Source organism: Calypte anna, chromosome 8 (genome assembly GCF_003957555.1).
Source record: "Calypte anna isolate BGI_N300 chromosome 8, bCalAnn1_v1.p, whole genome shotgun sequence".
In the NCBI taxonomy this organism is placed as follows: domain Eukaryota; kingdom Metazoa; phylum Chordata; class Aves; order Apodiformes; family Trochilidae; genus Calypte; species Calypte anna.
The window spans coordinates 31,047,184-31,070,951 of record NC_044254.1 but is presented as its reverse complement, the minus strand read 5'-3'; the positions used below and the strand labels follow the sequence as shown (position 1 = coordinate 31,070,951).

The 23,768-nt window shown below is 36.6% G+C and overlaps 1 protein-coding gene across 1 annotated transcript; it reads right to left on the bottom strand.

Annotated features, from left to right (window-relative positions):
- Positions 1–896: 896 nt before the first annotated feature.
- Positions 897–23,038, bottom strand: MSH4 (mutS homolog 4). The gene is made up of 20 exons (XM_030455342.1): positions 22,683–23,038; positions 20,450–20,614; positions 19,143–19,306; positions 16,985–17,095; positions 15,852–15,967; positions 15,040–15,213; positions 14,315–14,487; positions 13,543–13,610; positions 12,861–12,935; positions 12,389–12,453; positions 11,656–11,825; positions 10,922–11,058; positions 10,389–10,492; positions 9,496–9,620; positions 7,516–7,716; positions 6,253–6,371; positions 4,154–4,282; positions 2,524–2,698; positions 1,812–1,900; positions 897–1,478 (listed from the first exon to the last, which is right to left on the bottom strand). Exons 1-20 carry the CDS (start codon positions 22,972–22,974, stop codon positions 1,293–1,295), a joined length of 2,838 nt encoding a protein of 945 aa, XP_030311202.1. The 5' UTR covers positions 22,975–23,038; the 3' UTR covers positions 897–1,292.
- Between the last annotated feature and the right edge of the window lie 730 nt (positions 23,039–23,768).

Genomic DNA, 23,768 nt, shown 5'->3' with positions numbered 1-23,768 from the left:
GAGGGGAAGCTCCGCGCTCCTGGGAGCCGCCCATGGTCCGAACACAGTGGGAGCGAGCAGGGGGCAGGGAGGGGAGCGGAGAGGAGTGGGGCGGGGGCTCAAGTGGTGATGAAGCAGAGAAGATGGCGGCAGGTGAAGGTTGGGAGGGTCCCATGGAGCGACAGACTGGAACCGCTGTGGCCGCCCGCGCCCCTTCCACCAGGGAACAGCGGCAGTGGAAGCCGAGTCCGAGAAATTACTTGGAATTATGAGAGTAAACAGAAGACTGGGAACACAAGTTGAAGGGAGGGGCCTGCTGTGCACAGAAAGAGAAACAGCTGACCTTGAAGCACACCTAAAATCATGGGGGACACTCTGGGGTGGGGGGAAGGTAAACCGAAAACCCTGTGGCACAATGCAAGACAGAGGGCAAGACAGGTATATGGAGGGCTCTGAAACAACTTAAAATGTGAACTGAGGGGTTCAGAGAGTAACTGGAGGGCTCTGGGGAACATCAAACTACAAATAAAGAGCAAGGGAAGTCCCTTGCAGCCCTGTCAACAGCACTGGGGTTCTCCAGAGACCTCCAAGTTGATGAGGGAGGGTAAGTCCCTTCAGGCTGGACTGCATGTCTGGAGTCACTCAAGTTTTACTAAAGAAAAAAAAAAACAAAACAAGGAAAAAGAATATTAGTTTTTTTTTTAATTTCCTATTACACATTTTCTACACAAAAACTGTTCAGCCATGTCAACACCACAGTAATTTGCAGTTACTGTGGTAAAAAAAAATCCCTGCCTGCCCAGTTGTGGATAGGCAGCAGTCCTGGACTGCATTCCGTATGCTGGACTAACCACAAGGACTGAGAGAGCTAGAACCCTTCTTGAGTGGGGAACAAGAGGATTTATAGATGCATGTTCAACACTGCAAGTAGAGCTTGCCTACGCAAGACAAGTCGACCAACTGTTTCAAATGATGCTTTTTTGTTACACAAGAACTTTTGTATCATATGTAAGAGCTATAATACCAGATACATCACACAGAAAATACTAAATAGTATACAGCTTTTTTGTCTCTAAAATAATGAAAGGATATAGTTCATTATCAAAAGAACTGTGTTCATCACTCTAGGTAAATGGTTTTACTTGAGGTATGTTTTTTGGGGAAAAAAGGATCTGGTCTTTCAGCAGTGAGTATAATTTAGACTAAGAATTTAGAATTTAAAAACATGCAAAAAGCAGTGCTTTCTAATACTGTGAAAAAAAATAGATTCAACTTGCAGTCATAGAAATTAGAGCAAGAGCCTATGTTTAACATTATTTCTGCTCATCATTTCTTCTGGGTGCAGTACAACTGTCTTCACACTTTTTCTTCAAGCCTTTCAAATATATACGCAAACTGTCTGTATCCAGTCGAGAATTTCTGGCAGTCTGAACCAGTCTCATTGCTAACTGGTATACAGCTCTCTGTTTCATCATCTCAGGAGTGCTTTTCTGCCTGTGCTGTTATTAAAATCACACACATGCATTAAAATCCGACAACAATTATGTTCTAATATTAAAATAGTAGCGCTATCTATTTTCTAGTCTATTTCTGATCTCCTGATTCTTGATTTGTACACTAATATCACATCCAATTCCAATACTCCTTAACCCTAACAACTGCTTTGTGTTGTGACCTAACAAAGAGTCAATGTTCCAGAAATACACATTTTAATGAAATCTATTTTCACAAAAGCAAAGGCAGTTCGTAGCTTATATCCTTCCAGAAACTGAAAATATATTTGAGGTTTATAAAACCTGTCAATTGTAGTACTATAATTTTCTACTACATACCAAAATTTTCTTTGCAATACGATTTGTGATTTCCCTTGCATCCAAAATTACAGATGATGGTAGGGAGGAAACTTCTGCAGCTTTTAATCCTAAACAGAGAAACACATGGATCAGGATTTTTTATGTAATTCTTTTTTTTCCTACCTTCCATATTGTGTCTGTCAGAATTATTTTCAACCTTTTTAAAAAGGTGAATTTTTCATTTTTATTAAGATATTTTTATATACATTTTTTCTCCTTTTGTGCCTGTGTGTCTTAAATAAACAGTACGGTTTTGAGAGACACAAAATGAAGTATCTACTTTGTTTTAACACTACTTCTAAGATACACTTCCACATGAAGTTACTTCTGGTAATACTGTAGCCAGGAAGAATGTATTCAGAATTCAAGTAAACAAAATGACAAAGTAGCGCTAACAGCTTTCTCTGCTTGATTTTAAATTGGCAGGCAGTAAAATATTGAGGTTGTGCTGTGTTCTTCAGACAATTTTTTCCAATATGAAATTTCATCTAAGTTCTTCATACTACCCAAAACTACTGTCTCACTACATGTTTACTTAAAGCACACAAGTATTTGGAACAGATCAACAGATCTACTGTTATTATTCTAAGAGAGAAATACAAATTTAGCAGAAAACAGCAGAAAAATACTGTAAGATACCAAATAACTGAAATACTATCTTATAAGTTCAAGTCACAGTAGAATCCATTACCATAGTTCTTTTCCTCTGTATATCCTTTAGAGAGTGTATAAGTGTAAGCAATTTTCTCCCTACTTCCAGCACTGCTCCTCACATGTTGCACTTCAAAATGGCAATTTTCCACATTGGGATATAAAGCATCAATATGACACAGTTCCAGAAAATGCGTAGCAAACAATGTAAATGCCTAAATAAGGAAAAAAGAACTAAAATTTAGCTTGGAAAGGATCCTGGAAGAAATCAGAACAAATTAAAAATTTACATCATCTCAAAGATGTCCAGGTTCTCTTCCAAAACATTGAAAACTGCCTTTACATTAATAAAGCAAATAAAAATCTTAAAGTGACGCTGGCAAGAGTATCTCTTCCAACTCCCTTCTCAATAGAAAGAAAAGCATATCAGAAGTAAGAGGAAACCCACAGTGCTTACAAAATCTGACTGGGGTTAATTTGAATGACTGGGGTCATTTGAATGACTGTCAAACGGTTGCCTTAATACTCCCAAGGAATGTTTTGCCAGAAGTACAAGCTACAGAAAATATCTGAGCTTTTCAAACCAAACCACAAAGGTACTCTTAATAAACTCTGATGAGAAACTGAACACCTACACACTTTCAAAAAGCTAGAAACAACCTGAGGTTGATCACTTAACTAGTGACAAAGCTGTGAAACTTCCAACCCATCTAAAATCATCTTCCACTTTTGTAAACAAACCCCTAACCTCTCTGACTAATTTGTGAGTTGTGTGGAAGTACCACTGCACTCTGGAAAGAGAAGAGTCAGGTAAAGAGGTTCACCTTTAACATTCAAGGTGACATACAAAGCTGTACTAAGCCTAACTAGAGAGGCTGTGTTGTTCTCTTCCTAGATAGAAATGTGAGCTTGCAAGCAAGTTGGAAAGAGATAGTGACTGGTGTACTGGTTTGGGCTGGAATGGGGTTAATTTTCTTAATAGAAGATACTATGGTGCTATTTTTTATTTATTTTGAAAATAGTGCTGACAAGACACTGATGTTCTAGCAATTGCTGAGCCCTGCTTGTAGTATCAAGGCCTCTTCTGCTCCTCACCCTCACCAGTGAGAGGGCTGAGGGGGCACAAGAAGTTGGGAGGGGACACAGCCTGGACAGCTGACACCACATGGTGTGGGAAGGAGGACGAAGAGGGGGACATTTGGAGTTATGGTGTTTGTTTTCCCAAGTCACCACTAGGTGTGGTGAAGCCTTGCTGTCCCGGGACTGGCTGGACCCTGCCTGCCAATGGGAAGGTGTCAATGAATTCCCTGCTTTGCTTTGCCTGCCTGTGCAGCTTTCCTTCCCCTGTTAAACTGTCTTTATCTCAGCCCTTACATCTTTGCACTTTTACCCCTTGGATTCTCTTCCCCATCCCACAGAGAGGGAGTGAGTGAGAGTCTGGGTAGGGCCTGGCTGCCCACTGTGGTTAAGCCACAACAACCCACTAACAGAACCAAAGTTCATGCCACCATTTTTTCCTCTATCACCATAATTTTTACTATTCAGCAGTTATGAAAAAAAATCATATTTAGGCAAGAAATTGACAGAATTTAAATTATGTGAAAGTACTATATTTACTTCCAGTGACAAAAAAAATTATAGGGTTTAATTTTTTCTCAGAACAGAATTACCTTTGAATTCAACAGATATTCACAGACAGCATAACAAATGCCAATACCTTCTTCAGCACTGGTACCTCTGCCTAGTTCGTCAATTATGATCAGTGACTTGTCATTAGCATTTTGTATGATGTAAGTTATCTAGGAAAATATTGAATGTGTTATCATTCTTATAAATGCATTTTGGAAAAAAAAAAAGAGAAAGGAAAAAAAGAAAGGAAAGAAAAGAAAGAAAGGATAAGAAAGGGAAGGAAGGAAGGAAGGAAGGAAGGAAGGAAGGAAGGAAGGAAGGAAGGAAGGAAGGAAGGAAGGAAGGAAGGAAGGAAGGAAGGAAGGAAGGAAGGAAGGAAGGAAGGAAGGAAGGAAGGAAGGAAGGAAGGAAGGAAGGAAGGAAGGAAGGAAGGAAGGAAGGAAGGAAGGAAGGAAGGAAGGAAGGAAGGAAGGAAGGAAGGAAGGAAGGAAGGAAGGAAGGAAGGAAGGAAGGAAGGAAGGAAGGAAGGAAGGAAGGAAGGAAGGAAGGAAGGAAGGAAGGAAGGAAGGAAGGAAGGAAGGAAGGAAGGAAGGAAGGAAGGAAGGAAGGAAGGAAGGAAGGAAGGAAGGAAGGAAGGAAGGAAGGAAGGAAGGAAGGAAGGAAGGAAGGAAGGAAGGAAAGAAAAAAGAAAAAAAGAAAGAAAAAGAAAAGAAAGAGAGAGAAAGAAAAGAAAGAAAAAGAAAAGAAAGAAAAGGAAAGAAAAAGGAAAGGAAAGGAAAGGAAAGGAAAGGAAGGAAAGGAAAGGAAAGGAAAGGAAAGGAAAGGAAAGGAAAGGAAAGGAAAGGAAAGGAAAGGAAAGGAAAGGAAAGGAAAGGAAAGGAAAGGAAGGAAGGAAAGGAAAGGAAAGGAAAGGAAAGGAAAGGAAAGGAAAGGAAAGGAAAGGAAAGGAAAGGAAAGGAAAGGAAAGGAAAGGAAAGAAAGAAAAGAAAAGAAAAGAAAAGAAAAGAAAAGAAAAGAAAAAGAAAAGAAAAGAAAAGAAAAAAAAGAAAGATTAGGAATACAGCATCCTAGAAAGCCAGCTGCATCACCAGCAGCATAGCAGCATGACCAGCAGGTCAAAGAAGGGGATTCTTTTTTCTGCTGTGCTGTGGTGAGACCCTCCTGCAGTGCTGGGTTCAGTTCTGGGGTCCCCAACACAAGAACGACACAGAGCTGTTGAAGCGAGTCCAGAAGAAGCCAGAGAGATGTTCTCAGGGCTGGAGCAGCTCTGCTCTGGAGCCAGGGGGAGAGAGTTGGGGGTGTTCTGCCCGAAGAAGAGAAGGCTGCAATGGGGAGACCTTAGAGCACCTTCCAGTGCCTGAAGGGGCTCCAGGAAAGCTGGGGAGGAACTTGGGACAAGGGCCTGGAGGGATGGGATGAGGGGGAAGGGTTTCCAGCTGCAAGAGGGGAGATGGAGAGGAGATGGGAGGGAGAAAGTCTGTGCTGTGAGGGTGCTGAGCCCCTGGGTGCCCAGGTTGCCCCCAGAAGCTGTGGCTGCCCCATCCCTGGCAGTGTTGAAGGTTGGATGGGGCTTGGAGCACCTGGGCTGGGGGAGGTATCCCTGACCATGTCAGGGGAGTTGGAACTATTTGATCTTTAAAGTCCCTTCCAACCCAAAGAATTCTCTGACTCTATAATAGGAATACTTTGTGATGTTCAGATGAAACAATGCAGAAATTTTTAAGTCTTGTCAGATCCACAGATTTTTATCTTTTCATAGCTTTCAAAGGGCTGTCAATTCTAATGAAGCAAAGATTTGTGCTATAGCACTCTCTCTTTTCCACTGCACCTATCATTTTCCCTTCAAAATTGTATCAGTTTGGGAAAAGGAACTGAGAAGGCTTAGGGTCCTACAAATAACTAAAAGAATAACAAAAAGTTGAAATTACTGTTCAATAGAGCATTGATTTTTACTTGTATTAGGATTCTTTATATTAAAGATATGCCTGTTTTTTGTGATTTATTATCAAGTTAACAGATGACAGCCGAATTTTTAACTATTTTTCAAAGTACACTCTTTCAGTGGAAATATAGTCATGCAATATCTATTATCTTAAGATTAAAAACAGGCCTTGGACCCTGGGTTAGCTATGTTTAATACCTCTTTCATTTCCTTCATGAATGTTGATGCATTTGTTTCGATATCATCATCCATACCTATTCTGGTAAAGATTTGCTCTGTGATTCTAAACGAACAATACTCTGCTGGGACATAAGAACCTGCAAAACAAGTAAAATATGAGTTCTCTCATATCAGTGTGACAAATTTCCATTTTTCTGATGATATCAGTGAGGGATAAAATAATTAATTTTACAGTAATTCTTCATGCATTATAGAGAATGCATCATGTTCTATAAAGTTTCCTAAGATTATGTTCTACTGCTACTTTATGAGAAAAATTATTGTATAGATACCATCATTAAAGAAGCTTATCAGTAAAACCTTAAGAAATTATATGTTTAAAGCTGTGTGTCAGTCTAATGGGAAGTGAGAATAAACACTACGATTAACTCACATTTTGGCAGCCAAGAATTACCCAAAACAAGGTTATATTTCTTTTACCAGACTTAGAGGCTTATTATTTTTATTGAGTAGAAAAGAACAAGAAACCTGCCAAAAAGACTTTACAGTCTCCTTTATTCTATTAAACTCATTTTTTTGAGTGCAATTCCTGAAGAACCTGCAGCTACTGGGGACTGGATGCAGAACACATTGTGGACAAATTTTATTCTCCACAGCTAAGTAGTTTCTTTTCAGTAGAGCTAAGATCAGCCTTCTATGGTCTTTCTCCCATGCCACCAGCTTCAACCTTATCTTTAAAGCAAAAATAATGAGGAATTCCCAAGTGCAGGTATGTGTCCCAGTTAGATTTTACAAGTATTTGTTTTAGAATTTTAATGATAGAACCTTGCAGTATTTATTACTAGCTTTATTTCTGTATCAGTTCTACTTGGCTGCAAGCGTATTTGCCCACATCACTGAGGTATGGTCAAGTTCATCTGTTCCTTCTGGATAACACACATATGTAGACTAACAGGCATACTCCAGGGACACTTGCTATCAATCTAGAATAAGGTGCTATATTAGGTTAAGGCAGTCCAAAGAATTAAAGAACACAACTGTGCTTCTCCCAGAGACAGACTTCCAGATACGCAGAACGGACCCCACAGGTTTCCAACAGTAGACCCAAAGCTTTTGCAGCCTCTGTAACACAAGAGCTGATAGGAGCAAACAGACTTAAAATTGCCTGTTACTATTTAGATAGAATCTTCTAGAAGCTAAACCATTCAACTTCAAGAATATTTTTAACCAGTAAACAATAAATGTGCTGCAGAAGACTACTAATACGGTACACTTACTCACCAATCTGTGCCATAATTTGACAGAGAGCAATCTGCTTTAGGTATGTTGATTTTCCACTCATATTTGGTCCTGTAATAATGACAAAATTGTTACCCTCTGCCAGATACGTGTTGTTAGACACGGGTTTTTCCACAGCTATCTTTTCAAGAATGGGATGCCATCCCTGCTTGATCGCTAAAGTGTCTGTAAATTCTGGACGAACTAAATGAGAAAAATGATGCAACACATTGCAGAGTTAGTACAGAAACTTTCTCATTATTAAACTAGTATGTTCTGAAAGAAAGTAATTATTGCAGACCAGAAGTCAAACCATACTCCTGATGCCCCAATTTTTTACATTCCTGTAGTGAGCAAGGCTAACGTGCAGCATTTGGGAAGAATTACTAGCCACTCTCAGGTACAGAATCTGATTGTCATGCAAATCTTCATGATCTATTACTACAAAAAGACTCCCATAACTAACACTTACTTTCTAAATTAATATTCTGTGTTTGTGTTTTGTCATAGGTAGGGCTAGACTCCAGTAATAAAGAAAAAAAAAGTAATTAAAACAGAAAACCTGAAAGCCAGTTTCAGGTTATAGCTAATTAGCTAAGATAGCTAATATCTTTTTAATATTTTTATACTGCTATCAGTATATAAATACAGGGATCATGAGCTCCATTACTACTACATATGTACCTTATTATGTAAACAGAGAAAACAGAAGTAACATTGGTTCTAGTTTTGCTACATTTCACCCTATTGATTGTTTGGATGTCTACATAGATCCATTTGATAGTAGGACTCTGTGCATTTTTGTCAGAATACAGTTCTTTTTTGAACCTATTCTGTCTGCCTCCCCTCTCTACCTCGATGGCAGTACCCTGTGCTAACAAGCATTGTTAGATTTGCTATTCTGTTTAAATGCAGCTGCCTTCAAGAAAGCAGTGCCAAGACAGTTTTTCAGGTTTAAATATTGGGGAATTCTAAATATCAGGTGAAGGTTTTACTCAATTAATGATCTAGACGAAAGACTGAAGTGGCAAATGAGACTGAAAGCTACAAATGACAGGCCATTTACTTTGGTGGACACACATTCATGCCTGGCTGTGCAAATTGCAAGTGTAGATTTATGGGAGAAGCCAAGTGGCTTTGGTCTTATTATTACTGCTGCAGTAAATCTGTGCTCTGACTCATTTGGGAGGAGAAGGCTGTGATGCCTCAAGTGTATCAGCTACTATACAGTTCCAGGTCAATTCATGTGCCATGACTGGAATCATCAGCACATAAAGTATTTCACAGTCCATACTGCAAAGTAAACTGATCCTGCTCATGAACTGGAAATCACACAGCAGCAGCAGTAATGATGAGCTAATATCTCACCTGATATGGCCTCCAGATTTGATTTAGTATCAAATTACACCATATTGTACTATAGATAAGTACCTCAGGTCTGCATTAACTGAAGACAATGGGCTCATCTATACTTTGCAGAACTGGACTAGGGAAACAGGATGAACAATGTGGAGGTAAGCTCATCATCCTGAATTACTCAAAAGATTCTACTTCCAAAAATATCTAAAAGTGCTACAGAAATTGAAGTAGATAAACAAAGGTAGCCAAGTATTTTGTTTGATCGTACATAATGTTGATCTACTTATATTATCTTGTGCCTTCTCAGGACAAAGACATAAGCTCAGAATCTTCACAGTCTTTTTGCTTTTGAATAGAATATGTTTAAATTGCTTATCATGAAAAGACTGTGAAGACTTGCAGCAGCTAAATGGCAAACTGTAATTTCAAGGGATGGAAACAGAAATAACACTGGCACATAAATGGCAAGGATAGCCCACAGGCACTCACCTAAAGCCTACTGAGACCCCAAAAAAATCTGTATGAGGTGGGCTTAGCAATTGGAGAACCACACAAAACAGCCTGGATGTTCTCCAACAGGAGAGTCTTTATCTGGCCCATGACAGAATCAAAACAGCAGCTCACCATAATCAGAAAGTGTGCAGGCATGGGCAAATGAAAGCAGCATATCCAGCATTGACACAATATCAGACAGCTTGTACAGGCAATGAATGTGTTCATAGATCTCGTTCAAGAGTTTACACACTATTCTGAAACAAGACACTGATTTAGTTGTTGCACAGCACATACTGTCACTTTATACAGCTTACAGAAACACTGCACGCATTTTGATAGGCTACTCATAAAACGAAATCATCTCTGCGAGACGTAAAAAAAAATGTATAAAGGTCCTTGAAGAAAATTAAGATCTTATACCATCATCTCAGATAAAATTCTGCTCTCAAACCTAAGACACATAGCTCAAATACCAACAGCTCGTAAGAAAGCTTCACAAAGGAATCAAGTATGTTTTATTAACATGTCCAATGTAATTCTAATCCCCTAGTCCTTCATGTTAATAAACACCCTCCTGATTTCTAGAAAGAATTTCCATTAAACTGACATGCAACATTCTACTTAGTAAGTCTTCTGAAATAGACAGCAGAGCAACGTGACATGTAGCAAGGACAAAATACAGAAGTAATTCTACTGTAAATGCAAGAAACTGATTAAAAGTAAAGATTCTGCACTACAAAAATAATGCATTCATTGTGTCATTTCATGTAGATTATTCACCCATAAAAATTAATAAATACAACGGTCACCTTTATTAATAAATGCCTATATATTTCTAATCACATTTAACACAATATGGGGTTTTTTTCAGTCACATGAAGTACACGCAATCAGTATTGCTTTGGATTATTTAAGTAGCCATAAGTTAACAGAAAGACAGCTTTAAGAAAACATGTAGTTTGCTGATAAATGGACAAAATAAATGAGCTTGGCAAGTATTAAATAGTAGAAAATGGTCTTACAAGTAGGTCATGTGATATATTTCTCTCAGGGACTCTTGACATCTTTCATTCATTTTTATTAAATCTGAAGAAGTGAAGCTATATGTGTTTTTCATTTTAGTGATCTACAGGAAATTCAAACCAACAATAAGAACTTGCCTTATTATCAGAAACAAAAACACTGTCTAACAATAAAACCGGAAACAATATGGGTAAGGGGGTAAACAGAAAAACCCATGCCTGGTTTAATTTTTCCCCATATAAATTTTAGCCAAAAAGTCCATGTAAGAGAACACAGTTATCAGGAAGATATACAACTTTATATTTACACACAACATAATTGCATGTAATTGCACGTTTCTGACTATATTAAGTATAACTAGAAATAGGGCAGTTATAAAAACATACCAATTATATCTTCATTTATGTCTAGATATCTTCACTTGAATTGTTGCTTAAATTACTGTATAATGTGTATTTCATTACTGTATTATGCAGTCTATATACATCAAGTATACAAACATACTATGAAAAAACATCTTTGCTACAGATACCTTTGTAAATTCTGATGGAAGCTGGCCACTGGGTAATGTTGAACAATCAGCATTCATTTGGATAAAAAATCCACGAGCAGAACTGAAACTTGTTTTCATTGGCAGGCTGTACTTTTCTGCAAGCTGTGCTATCATACCTACATACCACAAATAAAGATGTGAGCAGAATACATACATTTGTGCACATAAACACACACACGTTTGTGCTGTACAAAGATACATACTGTTAACGTGACTGACAGGTGTTCAATGTGTCAGGTAACTAACATGGTAATTCATAATTTCCAACTCTTAATAGCTTTCCTAAAAAGTAGTCTGCAGATAGATCAAGACTGTATAAAATATAAAACCCAAAAACCTCAGCTATTTTGAATCAAGAAGCTAAAACAGAGATTTACATGTTCTATGCAGAGTGTTCTAGCTGGAATATCTCTCTTACATTACTTTAACTTTTTTTTACTTTTAGAGGAGAAAGAGCAACAGTTTTAAACACAGGAATCACAATATAATTGTTTAACTTTATTAAAATAAACTTAATTTAAAAATTTATCTACAAAGGAAGAATCCCACTAGATAACTCAAATGTTCCTCAGCTACTTAGGAATCTCAATCAGTTTATACTAATACCACTTCTCAAATATGAGAAGGTTACAATAGATATGATTACATGGCTTCTATGTCACATGCAATGTAATTTGGACTCCAAATGAATTAAAATCTTGGCTTAGAAATACCTGCTATGTCATCAACAATTTCTGTGTATGTTCTACGAGCTATGTCAAGGAATTCATTGATGTTAGGCTTAACAGCATAGCATTTCTGGGTCCTCATACTCAGACATCCCTTTGTGTACCTTGTGTCATCATTAATCACAGTAGTAATCTTTTCAAGTATAATTCCAAATCTGCAATATCAGTTGTTTCAACAATTAGCTACATAATACTTTACAATTTTTATTTGCTATGTCATTTCAAAATTACAAATAAGAGTACTACAAATAACTGAAGCACATTATCTACTGTTAAAACAAAACACTACAGTTCATGTCTATTTTCACTTCAGAATTCAGTATGTCTATATCGAAGCCTGACTAAAGATATCACTCAAATCTTTGGGAGACATAAATTATTTCTCAACCATACAGATAACTGTTGACTTTTGCATTATTATGGGTACTCCAGGAAATTACTATTTCTCTTTCCAGATTTATTTTTAATGAAGTGCAGTTCATCAGCAATTGCAGTATCATAGCTAATTTTCTAGTTTGCTTTTTTCCTTTTTTTTTCTTTTCTTTTAGTTTTGTTTTGTTTAGTCAGCTAAAGTTAGAATTTTTGAGAATTAAAATCAGATTTTAGGCAAAAGAACTGAGCTATACCTATGATTACATGTAAGCAAACATCTAAAACCTTACATTCTTCAGAAAGATGAAAGTTTTTAACATGCTAGCTAAAGTATTAAGACAAATACCTTGTATCTTCAAGAGAATTGTAATAAGCCTTTAGCAGCGGTGTGTTACAGCTCCTTAAAGCAGCCTGTTGATGATTAAAACAGGGACATGAACAGTTACTTCTTTTTATGGTCTTTTTGAAGGACTGAAAGTTCTTAGATTCACTGAGGGGCTTAAGAGCAGTTGTATAAGCAGCATATGGAATCTGAGCAGGCATTTAACTTAAATGCTTGTTGTAAAACCTATTATCCAGGTAATTGTAGGAATACCGTTCTTAAAGAGTATTGGAATTAAAAACATATTTTCAATTGACTTAAAAAATAACACTGTTAGCAGCACTGTGTTCTGTGAGAAAGAAAGTAAATTTCTTTTTTTGACTCAGTGAGCCCTACTGGTCCCTTATAACTTGAGGGATTTAATAAACTGCACTGTATAAGGAAAAAAATAGTCTGTAGTTTATTTAAAAAAAAACACGAACAAACCATAGCTTACTTTTAGAGGCTCCACAAGTTCCAAAGTATGTTTCAGGTAAATTAAATTAGTTATTTTTGATTCAGCAGTTTTAACCTGTTGAAAATTTTATAAATATTGGTATTGTTTGCATGTCTGCCTGTTTAAAAAAGTACTTCAGAACTAGCAAAACTGTAACAGATCCAGACTTTTAATGAAAATTGCTAAAATACTTTAATAAGATCACTTCAAAAACTCAGTGTAGAGCTGCATAAAAACATTTACCTAAATTTTACATTGCCGAGTGCGAGTTTGCCCATCAGTAGCTAAAAGTTTGTTGTATATGGTCCTACATATACATAAAGGCATCCAGTCCAACAGCTGTAATCATACAGCTGATCCTTCTCTCATGTCAGAGATCTCTTCAAGGGAAGATGGAAGCAATTAACATTCAGCTTTTTAGATATGGTACTAAAGAGATTCATCTGCATCTGTTACAGTCTTGCTGGAGTCTGTACCTGATTTCTTGAAGTGGCACCAGACAAGTCATTTATCTAAACAAGTAATTCAGCATGTAAGAAGACACTGAGATGTAAAAGAGTTGTAACAATATTAATTATATATTTGGTATCTATGATATTTTATATCAACATACATATTTATAGATATCACATTTATTTACTGCATGTTATAGCCAGATAACTGATCATCTGAGGAAACGTACTGTATCCTGCTTTGGAATTTGTACCAAAACTGAAAGTAGTTGTTCTGTATCCAGAAATTTTGAGATAACTGTAAAGCAAAAGCAAATAGATCAGAAACTGAACTGAAATTTTAATAAAATCTACTTTTTAAATGCACATAATTACATAGTGATACTAATGCTAATCTTTATCTTTCATTCTATCTTCACAAAAAACAGGATAAAACATAGCTATCAAAATTATTTTGTCATAAATATGCTTACTATACCTAAGCATGTAGTGATTATTGTACAGGTGGACACATACAAATTCAGCGATATTATTTTCCTCAGATTGCGTTTATTTCTGTTGTGATGAAAATTAGTCAAGCTTCAGGTGTTTTTCTTTTTGTTACATTTGTCTGGACCAGTGTATTTGTTCAAGCAACAGAAAAAAATATGCATGCACAAGTCTTAAATTGGTGATTCCTTTATTTGTTTTTATTGTATGCATTATGTATACTTTCAACACAGTATGCCTAGCCATAGTAGTAAAGAGAAAAACTCAAGTTCTTCTAAGAAGCTACTAGCTAACTGACTTCTATACACTGTTTCAGAGAAATTAACTTTTTTTAAAAAAACTGTAACTATCATAATAAAGTTTACTTCAGAAAGTAAGTGTCCATTATATGTCACCAGACAAATCATAAAATAATTACTTTTCAAGCATATTGAGTCACACTGCATCCTCCCATAGTTTAGAAAATATGTTTAAAGGAAATGTAATACTTTCTATTAAAAAATAAACTACTACCTGCTTGAAGACCAAAAAAGAGCTCCTCATCCTGGAGTAATTCCTGAACACAATCCAATCTCATGTTAATTGTTTCAGCATCAACCAGCGGCTCCAGGATATTGGACCTAAGTCTTCGACTTCCACCTGGAGTTTTAGTGTAATTTAGGACACCAAAAAGTGTGTGACCGTTCCTTTGAAAACCAAATGGATGTGAAGAAAACACTCAGAAAATTATGATGGTAAATGTCCAGTGACATTTTCAGGTAAGAGGCATGCTTTTGGGATGCTTACCACCTCTTTGTTTGCCATGTTTATTATATGAATTACAACAGTTCAGGAAGTTAGGTAACCTAACTGAACTTAATATATTAATAGTCCTCATTGTATCATTTTACAAAGTATAGAAATACACTGCAGAAATGTTGCCTATTTCATTTCACTTTCTGTGAAATTTTGCATCAACATTATAGTATTTGTAAGTTTTAATAAAATACAGACATCAATGTAAAGATGACTACGTATCATCTCTCACTGCAATTCACTTCTAGGATTTTCTGTGCTAGAAATTTTGTGCTGAATTTTAATGCTTTTCTCTGTTCAAATACTTTTTAAAAAGCCCTGAATGGTATATAAGTTTTGTAATACAGAAATAAATATGATGGCCAGGTCTTTGACACAAGCATCACCGAAAGCTGGTGAAATACGACTTTACAAAACTAATTTGTAAACTTAAGTATTCTTACCTAGAATCTCTGTTGTTAATTACTAGTTCAAGATTTTGTGCTGATGATGAATCTATCATAGCTGTTTTCTCACTCCCTTGGAAACGCACCTTGAGTGATTTAGGAGCATAAACTGAATTTTGAATAAATTCAACATATTTTAGCAGAGCTGCAGCAGCTGCAAGACAGTAGTACCTTGGAAAGAAACAATCTTTAATGAATGTTGAGTAGTGCCACCTAAATACCACAGAACCAAGTGGTGCACTAAGGAAATCATATTCACACTTCTGCTTCACAGCTACTGGGACTGATAGCACTGAAAAAGCATTATGTTTTAAGTATGCACTAACCCATGTACAGGGCAGATTTATGTATTCATGAAAGTTTGAGTGCCTGTACACTTGACACCCTACACTACATAGCTGGTAGTGTGAATATATGCATTTCACTAGTTACACATAGCTTGAAATGAAGATCTAGGTCACCAAGTATCACTATTTAAAATTGTTGGTACAAGGACAACATTTGCTGAGGCCAGAAAGGCAATCATAGACGTAAAGTTGTTTCCTTTCTTAAAGGAAATAATAAAAAGCAGCAAGTGGAAAGCTGTGAAAACCAACAAACAACCAAACCAAACCAAAACAAAAAAGCCATAACAGGCTTTCTATTTAAATTCCTAGGTGTATCACAAACACTAACACAGGAGGGCAAAATAAAACAGCAGCTCTATCATAATATTCTATCTTCTGCAACAAGCCACAGACTTGTGTACTAAGTATGTAAAAAGCTGTTAACACTTATCTGGACACAGTACATTTTTTCCTTAAACATACTTCGATTGAATCTCCATGAAAATGGTGCTGAACTCAGATGCACACAATTGTTCTATATATTCCAAACCCTTTGTTTCATTGAAGTATTTTCTTTGGACAGTTGTAAAAGTCACATTCTGTGAAGATGCAGTTAGCAAATAGTTAAAAATTTAAGAGGTTTGTTTTGGTTTTTTTTTCATTAGAAAGGCTTCTCTATTAGTGATTCATGTTTCTAAGAAAACCTATCAATTGATTCAGAAACTTCTCTTTGTGGAAGTATTCATTCCAGCTTATTAGCACAAGCAAGCCACAGTAATGACACTCATCCCTCCTTCTCTCTGGTAGAGTACCTATGGAATACAACCTGGATTTGGTTTAAAATATTTACTTTTTTGGAAGTGTTATTTTCACATTAGTATTAAGGCAGCTCAAATTCATGTTGTATTTTTTCCCTCGCCAAGTTTAAGCCCAAAGGATCACGATCAAGCTTTCAAGGGCAAATACAGAATAAAGATATATTGGCCATTGTAACTGAAAGCCTTTGACACACAAAAATGTGTGCTTTATACAAGAAAAAGAGGAGAGGTCAAAAAGTAGAAGAGGGCCTGTGAAGAAGCTATCAGCAGTGTAGACATGGAAGTGATTCAAGTAGTAATTAATAGTTTTTTTAAAGTTCTGAGGCTTTAGTACTCATAAATAACATGTACTAGTACACCTTGCCCTCTTTTACTCTGGCAGTGCTCTTTTTCCTACTCTGAGATACAATATTTCTATCTATCTACTTACTTACCCACTTATCTGTCTATCAGGTTGAAAGAACAAAGGATCAATGGAAAATGCTGGATTATCTGATCTCTGAACATTTCCTAAATTCAGTATTGCTCAAACTATTTCAATGCCAGAAAAAAACTTTCTGGTTTTAGTCAGTGTCTTGCTTGTTTTATTAATCCCTGTAATTTTCAGGATTAGAACTGGCAGTATTGGAGCTGCACTTAGATTAATCCTTACTGTGGTAAAACGAGGCCCAAAAACAATAGAAAAACCAAAAATTTACTGCATTTAAAGACTGAGAAGTTTTGAAAAACTTAAATTATCAATCATATAGCAGTGTTGAACAAGAACTCTAAAACATGGAATGAAATTTAAGAGCCTACCTTGAAATGTTCTGTTATCAGACTGAATAATTTTGTTGTGTTCCCTGGATCACAAGCAGTGTTTGACATTACTATTTCTAGTGGTGTTAAAATCTTGAGTTTAGTGATAACCTGAACAAAAAAATTCAAAATCATTGAATAAAACCCACACCTATTCTACAACGCTTTTACACAATAATGAACCAGCAATAAAGAATTACAGAATACTTATATCTTAAAATAATAGTTTCAGTCTTCTAAATAAAGATTAAATTTTCTGATAACTTCTATAATTTGGAAACTTTTTTTCAGAGTTATCACAGTTAAAGCAAACCTTGATGAACTTATAAATACAGGAAATTTTTCCTTAATTAATTTACAGAATATTAAAAAATAAAAGGGGTGCCCAAGAAAAATAAAATACAATGCAAAATACAAAACATCAACAGTGACACTGTAAGAAGTTAGCTCATCAAGAAATAGACAGTATTGTTAAAGATAATTGAGATTTTGATAAGGAACTGGGACACAAAGCGCCTTTGGGAAAAATTTGTTGTTTTCTATCAGGTCTTTTATTTATGTATTTATGTATTTATTTATTTTATTTGGACTGGATGATCAATACAGTATCAGGCATGCCCAAGAATGGAGGACATTGTAATCTAAATGTATAATTAGTAAGATATGTGTACAACTAAGGCGGACATATTTTAGAATGCTCAAGAAGGAAAATACTAAATGCGTACATCCTGACAGGCACTCACAGAAGAAGTACACTGAGTTACAAGCCTGAGAAACAGAGGAGAAAGCCATGTTCTCAGAATCTAAAGACCATGTAGGAAAGACTTGAGAAGTAACTGCATTTTATCATTAAATTCAAGAGAAAACTAAAAGGGGTGGTGGAAGAGTTAGGGTAGCTCAAACACTTCTCAGTTTGAGCAAGAGAAATGTAATGGTACAGTAATGCCCTTCGTCACCCTTACAGAGTACATCAGGAGAGACTACAGACTATAAACACAGCTACTCCTTGCTAATAAGAAAGCCTTTTACTCACAGATGTATCAGTAATCTCTACTAAACCATTAAAATTAGGAAACAATCCATAGAAATAATATGAGGCTTCCTTGCAGAATTCTAGTCTTATTCTTTTGATTACATTTTTTTTCTAGGTACAAGCATATAAATTTTTCACTTTTAAACTTGCAAATTGTCATATAAGTTGCAACATCATCATTTCAATGCCTACATTTTCTCGTGCACCCACACTGTCAATGTGCATATCTCATTTTAAGTACTGTACGTTACAAAAATACTTCTGCAGCTGCCACGTTCAATATGTACTCATATCTTGGGAGCAGGATAACCTTTACAAGCATTAGTGATTTAAAAAAATTACATTATGCAACATATATTTTAGTAAATAGATATGATAGCTGTTTATATTTTGAGCTGTATCTACTTAATCTCCTAATTCAATTTAGTTTTTATTTAATATTGTAAAGATGCTACCAGCCACATTATTTTCTAGCATGCATATCTATTTAAAAAAATTAAGTGTTTTATTAATGCTAGTGTTGTATGAAGCAGAGATTATTTTCCAAATTAGTGCAGAGTATGCAGTGCTGGTAGGCATAACAGTTGGCTGTAAACTGAGTAAATTTTGAACTAACTGAGAAACTAAATACATGCATACATACATACTAACATACTTACGCAACCATAAAAAGCCAGACCTATAGTTACCCTACTCCCCATTTTTGCAGTTCTGCTCTCAGAGCTGTTCTTCCTAATGGAAAATACTTGCCAGTTCTACTACCAGGTATTGCCAAAAGCTCTTCAAAACAAAGCATCTAACTCCCACATAGTTCAAACACACTATTTTTTGCAGAAATGCTATTTTTCTTTCACAAAAATGTTCTTTCCTCTTCATCTAAAATTTGAGCCTCAGAAATAATAACAGTCCTTTCAAGACCATGAATTTTCTAGAACTTGTTACTTTTTTTAAGGGTTGGACTAGATGATCTCTGAGGTCCCTTCCAACCCGGCTAATTCTATGATTTCACTTCTGAAAAATTTCTTCTTATAAACGAAGTCTAATTTCCCATTAGTCATAAGTTTTATTTAAAAAGTCACAATAATCTGACTGTAAGTGATATAGCAATTAAGTATTCAACAATACCTTGGCATAAGTTGTATTGTCTGCAAACTGTGATAATATCACCTCAGGACTTTTTAAGTCAATACTGGCTATTCCTACTTCACCTCTGGCAAGGCCTCTTCCTTCTACTACAGCTACAATAACTGATGCAGCAGTATGAGAAGAGACTGCAGATGAAGATGTAACTGAAAAACAGTTGTAAACATTCAGTTAAGAACCACTACTTTACATTTGCAAAATCATACCGTGATGCTCCAAGTGAAATGTATGCTTATATTCCTATGTTAATGGAAAGTCCTCTCTCAAACTTCAGTTAAAATTAAAAATTCTTTTTGTTGAATTACTTACTTGCCATACCAAGGAGGCAAGGCACACTTTCCTAAGTAAAAAAGTCAGACTCTCATGGTAAAAGACCAGTTGAATTAATCCACTTAAGATCGTCAGAACTAATCACATTTCTGTAGTAAGTGAAAATACAGTTTCTGAGTCACTACCTCATTACTAAACAAAAAAGGCATGGCTTTTATTAAATATTTGCCATTTAAAATAACGCATAGCTATTACCGCTAGTTAAAATTAGGTGTATTAATTTGAGAGATACAGGAAGTTAATATTCCACTAAAAGCACAACTCCGGTCAAGGTGGCTTACATCTGATCAAGTCAGGGGAAACAACAAGTTTTTTTATAAATGTGTCTGTTCACGTGTGTATACATATTTGTTTCGTCTGATTTTACACTAAACTATTCAAAAATATATATATCTGCAGTACACTTGAGACCACATAAATTGACTTTCATTTAGGTGTGTTTTGTTTTAAGCAGTGTTTTTAGTACCTTAAAGTTAGTTTGACTTAAGTTTTCCCAAATATAAAAAACTCCACTGGAAAACATACAGTCAGTGACCAACAGTGTGTTCTTCTGAAGAATTATACACATTTGAAGATGCCAACACCAAATGTGTGAAACTTCCATCAGAAATGTGAGAATGACATCACGATATGCAATCTACAATGCTGATTAAAATGTGCATAAATTTGGGCTCTTCAGTTACCACACAAACCAACACGTCCACAAAAGTAATTCAATTTTGGACAGTTTGAAAAAAGCCTTTAATTGTAACTATACTGATAATTCATACATGAACACAAAGTAAGTTACAAGAGGCCATGACACCAAAACATCTGCTCAGTATTTGAAGCTGTATTTTCCCCTATGGGTGGCACATTTCATTGGCAGGCATTCTCTGTAGTATAAAACACAGTGTGTTCTGTATCCTACTGTATCACGTAACAAAAATAAAGTATGCTTCAAGAGCTGTTAAACTTACCTGAATATCCCATGAGAGGGGTATGGTTTCTGCAAACAGATCTGCTGGAAGAGAGGGGTGGTTTTCCTGCACATGCACTGCTCAGGCCTCGCACAGAAGAGGAACTTGTGAGATTCAATGTGCTAGTGTTTTCTATGCAGGAACTTTTGTCCCCAAAATATGATTCTGAGGGAAGGAAATTTTAAAACAGACACATTAAACTCTGTAACGCTGAACTGAAAAAAAAGGGAGTTGATTCAGTTTTTATTCAGAAACCAATATATAAATATACACCTTAGAAAACAAAAAGTTTTCTTACTAGAAATAGAGCTATGGAAGTAGTAACCTTTAATGACATTCTATAAAAGCTCTCCAAAGTATGAAATTAAATCATAATCAGTCTGTTTTGAAAACAAGCTTGTATCGATACTTTCCACAATATTACCTGTAGTGCAAATAAATCTTTGCTTCTGTCACTGGACTGAAATAATACAATGGAAGCCTCTTTACAATGCATAATTTTGTAATCTAATACAGCCTAGATTTATGAAAGAATGCTGTTAGCCATCTCTGCCTCATAGGTGCCCACTAGTTTTAAAATCCATACCTGAAACTGCATGTGTTCAGGAATTATTATTATTTAGTTTTTTCTGTTTTGGTTTGGTGTTTGTTTTCTTTTTTAAAGGACAGTAATTGAAATCAAAGAACTATACTGAAAAATTCCCCCTATTGAGAATGATATTCCTTTGAACTTAGGAGGTTACGCTCTGTGGAAATCATAAAGTCACTTGGGACATTTGTTCCTTGTGGTTTCTTTTACCATCTATCTTAAAATTTATCTACAGTTTTAAGTCCTGCAAAATCTCTTTCACTTAGATAATTTTGAAATCTCAGTATTTTTAGTTCTCTTGAGATGTCTGAGAACATCATATTCCTAATCTAGCTGAGGTATTTTTTTAAGAATAAAAACCAATTAAATATACAGTTTTCCCACTTTAAACTTATAAAACTCCAGATATTAAGAGACATGCAAACCCAAATTCATCTGCTTCTCCTATTACACTAAAAACTGATCTACAAGACAAAACACTTCAATTTTGTTCTCAGATGACAGGTTCCATGACATTTTCTTATGATCAATACAATAGTACTGGCATTTTTTGAGAGGGTTTGTTTGTTTTTTTTAAAAATCTTACAAAACCATAACAGGTGGGAAAAAAACATTAGTCCTGAATGTAAATAGTTTCCTTTTAGAAGTGGACAAATCAGCATTGCAATACATACATATGGTTTTAAAAAGCAGCATTGACTTAGATTTTGGCAAATGTTAACTCAGAAGTTTGGCAGAAGAGACTTTTTCATTATCTTAAAATGTACTGAATCTGGAATAGCACGGGAAAAAATGTAATTTTTAAGACCAGGCAAGCCAAACCATGTACATATATGTATCTTTTTAAACCAATATTTAAAAAACAAATTATGCTCTACTCATAATAGCTTGTTAAGTTTTGTTTGTTTGTTTGTTTTTTAGGATTCATGACTTATCAAGTACATGTTACATAAATCAGTTACCTTCTTCCCAATTTATGCCCAAAGGAGATGTTAAACGCTTCAGAATTTGTGTTCAGCAAGTGTTAAAGCAATTTCCAATTATTTTTATAGTTTTTCAACTGAAAAAAAAATTGAACCATCTCTTTTCTGCATGCCAATATATAGACTTCCATAGGAGAATCAATTCTTATGAACTGCGACACACACACACAGGTTCAGCATGCAGTTGGAAGGTGTTATCCTCAGGGGCAGCCAAGAGGCTGGCATTACCAGCAGCTTTATGCAAAGGATAGCAAACAGCAGCGTTACCTGTGTTGCTACAACACATCAAGAACAGCACTTAAAACTGTTTCAAAGTCTAAACCAAAAAACCCAAGCCTCATAACCAAATTAATGTGGTTCACGTCTCCAGTAAAGCACATGCTGTGTTGCCATTCAATCTAGTTTATTGACTCCAAGAGGACACACAGATACTGCTATCAAAAAACTTTATGTGAAGAAAATAACAAACATTTATTTATATTAGTCTGAGGAACTACCATCATGGTTCTGACTGCCTGAACTTAACAAGTCGCAAAGACTTTCACACCCCGCCTGTCAGGCTCAGTACCGCTTGTGACCTTTTCACAGCCCGAACCAAAGGGAGCGGGAGAATATAAGGAGGAATAAAGACATGGACAGAGACGGCAACGCCGCATCCCACCTCCTCTGCCGGGAGCCAACGGCTTCACTCTGCTACCGCGGGCAGCCCGGCTGGGAGCGAAGCCTTCCCCGCTGGAGCTACCCGGCCTCACCCCGCCGCTGGAAAAGCCTCCGCTGCTGTCGGCCGAGCTGCGCGGTGTCTGCAACAGCCCCAGGGTGTAGCGAGGCGTGTGCGCCCCTCGCCCGCCCAACCCCGACGTGGAGGAGTCGCGGCCCGTGTAGGACCCAGAGGCTGCCGAGGTGGCCGCTTTGCCACTCGTGTTCGCCGCGCTGCTTCCCCTCTGCATCGCCATCCCGCCCGGCGCGCCCAGGCTGAGGCAGAGCCCACCTACCCACCACGCGCTCCCAAAATGGCGTCCGGGGCCGCGCGGGGGCAGCAGCCCCACACCGCCCCCGCCAGGAAATGGCGTCGAGGGGTCCCGCCGCGGAGGGCAGAAGGCCGCGGACCCCGGGCCGAGTTGGGTTCTCTTTTTAACGGAAAAAAAAGTCAGTGTGGTGTTACTACTACACCTTCAAATGATACAACAGTAAATACAGCTGCTGGGCTCCCAACCAAGTTCATCGTAAACATGTAATTACAGACAATAAAAGGGTGACACAGGAATGCAAAGAAATGGCCTGCTATGATACTCGAAACAGGAGTATTTAAGCATTTGTATCACACTGATTCTTCTATATTCAGAGACTGTTTTAGCAGGTGCTTCACAGATGTTTTCCCACTGCTCAAGAGTTCAGATAATACAAGATCCCAATAAAAAGCAAAGTCTTACAACTATAATTGTCTAAAATAGGTGCTTCCACAAGTTTTAGAACACTGTAACACTGCTTTATGTATTAGCATGTAATATACACCACTAAAACTGTTTCAATTAATATTTTGACCAGACAACATTTTCTCTTGTAATTTAATGCATCTGCATTACAAACCACTCCAAACTGAAGCCAGCCTTTACTAGGCCATGAATCTCTGGAAAGTTGTGGGGTTTTAATGGCTTTTCAGCTTCCCAATAGAAATTCCACCAGTTGCCTCTGCAGATGACATCAGAGGAGCACTTCCCCCAGCCTCCTCCTTCCAGGATCTCTCCAT